The 2,004-nt window shown below is 34.4% G+C and overlaps 1 protein-coding gene across 2 annotated transcripts in view; it reads left to right on the top strand.

The window, feature by feature from the left end:
- The window catches only part of LOC106470828 (urease accessory protein D-like), a 47,541-nt gene that overhangs the window by 8,213 nt on the left and 37,324 nt on the right, over positions 1–2,004 (top strand). For both annotated transcript variants that reach the window (XM_013931400.2, XM_013931398.2), the window contains exon 2: positions 1,071–1,225. In XM_013931400.2, the coding sequence (XP_013786854.1) occupies positions 1,088–1,225 (138 nt within the window). In that variant the 5' untranslated portion in view covers positions 1,071–1,087. The remainder of the gene's footprint in view (positions 1–1,070; positions 1,226–2,004) is intronic.

The following is a 2,004-nucleotide window of genomic DNA, read 5'->3' as shown; positions in this document are numbered from 1 at the left end:
GAGAATAGGCGGGAGTTTCACAATACATATTTAACACTATAGGCTATACATATTTCTAAATATAAACTTAATCCAAACAAACGATGTTATTAAAATAAATATTTAATACAGAGCTATGAGCTAAAAGTTTGTACGTGGGGGGTGGGGGGGATATCTCGGAGAAATTCTGTGAGCCAGTATGCCGCGGCTAAAAATATAAACGTAGTAGACAACGTTTTGAAAGTCTTTTTGTCTTCAAGTTCAAGAACTGAAGACTTTTTGAACGTCGTCCTCTATACTTTTCTTTTTTTTCTGCAATAGGCAGTTGAGGCTAGTTCCAGTGTACTCGTCATGGATACTTTGCCTAAACAATCTATCAAACAATACTTGACCTTGTCTACGAAGCGACAACTAATGCGTTACTTACACGTGTGTATGGCTTGCTAACAAGGTTGGTGAGTCGGGCAAGACCAGGGATTAGGGAATCTGAGTGTTCATGGCTCGCTGAATGTTGTCGCAAAAATGCGTTCCCACATTTTGGGACCTTGGATGCGTTATAAGAGTGGCATTATTCGGTCAGAAAAACATAGTTCAAGAGTTGGAAGTGCTTTTGATAAGTTGACTTTCATCTAGTCTATCAATTCAAAAGTAGGCTCTGCTAATTATCGTGTACTCATGCGCAAAATTATGAAAAACAACAACAAACAAAACCATTCAACGACAATATATTTTAAATTCTCCTTTCAGTTTTTTTATTTAACTCAAAACACGTTAATGTGAATATCACGAATATGAAAAATTTGTAATTTTAATACACTTCAAGTAAACCTTTTGACATTATTATGGTTGCTAATTGTGACTTACCAATTGCTTATATGAAAACAATTATATGATTAAATTAATAATTATTTTTATTCTGATACTCTTGTGTTTCGCGGAATAGTGAATCACTTTTTTCCTATGCTGAAAGACGATAAAGTTATTGTACGCGTGAAGTTGTTTGGTGTACACATCAAGGAAGTTTGGTTTAACGATTTACAATCATTAAACATCCTAATGATGTTGTAATCATATTCTCTTGACTTTATTAGAAATTTACCAATTCTTCATGACTGAATTTGCTCGTGGCCGTGAAGGAAGATGTAATATAGAGGTGACAGCTGCTCCATGTGCAAAGCCGATATCTGGAAAAACTATAAGACAGTTTCTGAAAGCAGACATCACGAAATGTTTTTACACGTATCCGGTAAGTTAGCTGTCTCTATGTGTACCTCTGTATGTATGTCTATATATATCTTTAAGTAGAAAAATACGAAGGTGATAAAATAAAGAAATTAGATTTTTTGGGAAAAAATCATCTTTTAAAATCTATGGTAGTAATTTATTTATTTGGCTAAGTTTCGAGTAAACGCCCTTTTTCAAGCTAGTACCAAACTGTCGGTTAACAACAGTTACAGGAACGTTTTGAAATGAAACAATACACGACTACTGAATATAACGCGAGACCGAACCACGAGAATCTAAATAGATATAATAGTACTGTCTGTTGTCTACCACTACCTTACCTATGGTGCATACATAGAGCTTGAATTCCTTAGGTTAAAACAGTGCTCTATGGTGCAGACATAGAGCTTGAATTCCTTAGGTTAAAACAGTGCTCTATGGTGCAGACATAGAGCTTGAATTCCTTAGGTTAAAACAGTGTTCTATGGTGCAGACATAGAGCTTGAATTCCTTAGGTTAAAACATTGCTCTATGGTTCAGACATAGAGCTTGAATTATTTTGGTTAAAACAGTGATCTAAATATTTGTAGTGTCATCTAAACCATAAAGTCAAATTGTACTACATTGCAGTTAATCCGATATAACATTTATGTAGACTGTGAACATATTGTGTCAAAATGAAAGAACGTTTATGTATGTGATTGTGATCTATATCTAGATCTACATCTAGCGATTGAAAGTTGACACGAAGGACATTATAATAAACGTGTGTGTATGTATGTGTGTGTGTGTGTGTATATA

This window comes from Limulus polyphemus, unplaced genomic scaffold, assembly GCF_000517525.1.
Source record: "Limulus polyphemus unplaced genomic scaffold, Limulus_polyphemus-2.1.2 Scaffold4240, whole genome shotgun sequence".
Taxonomy (NCBI): Eukaryota; Metazoa; Arthropoda; class Merostomata; order Xiphosura; family Limulidae; genus Limulus; species Limulus polyphemus.
Note: the sequence above shows the minus strand (reverse complement) of the source record. Positions and strands in the feature narration are given on the sequence as shown.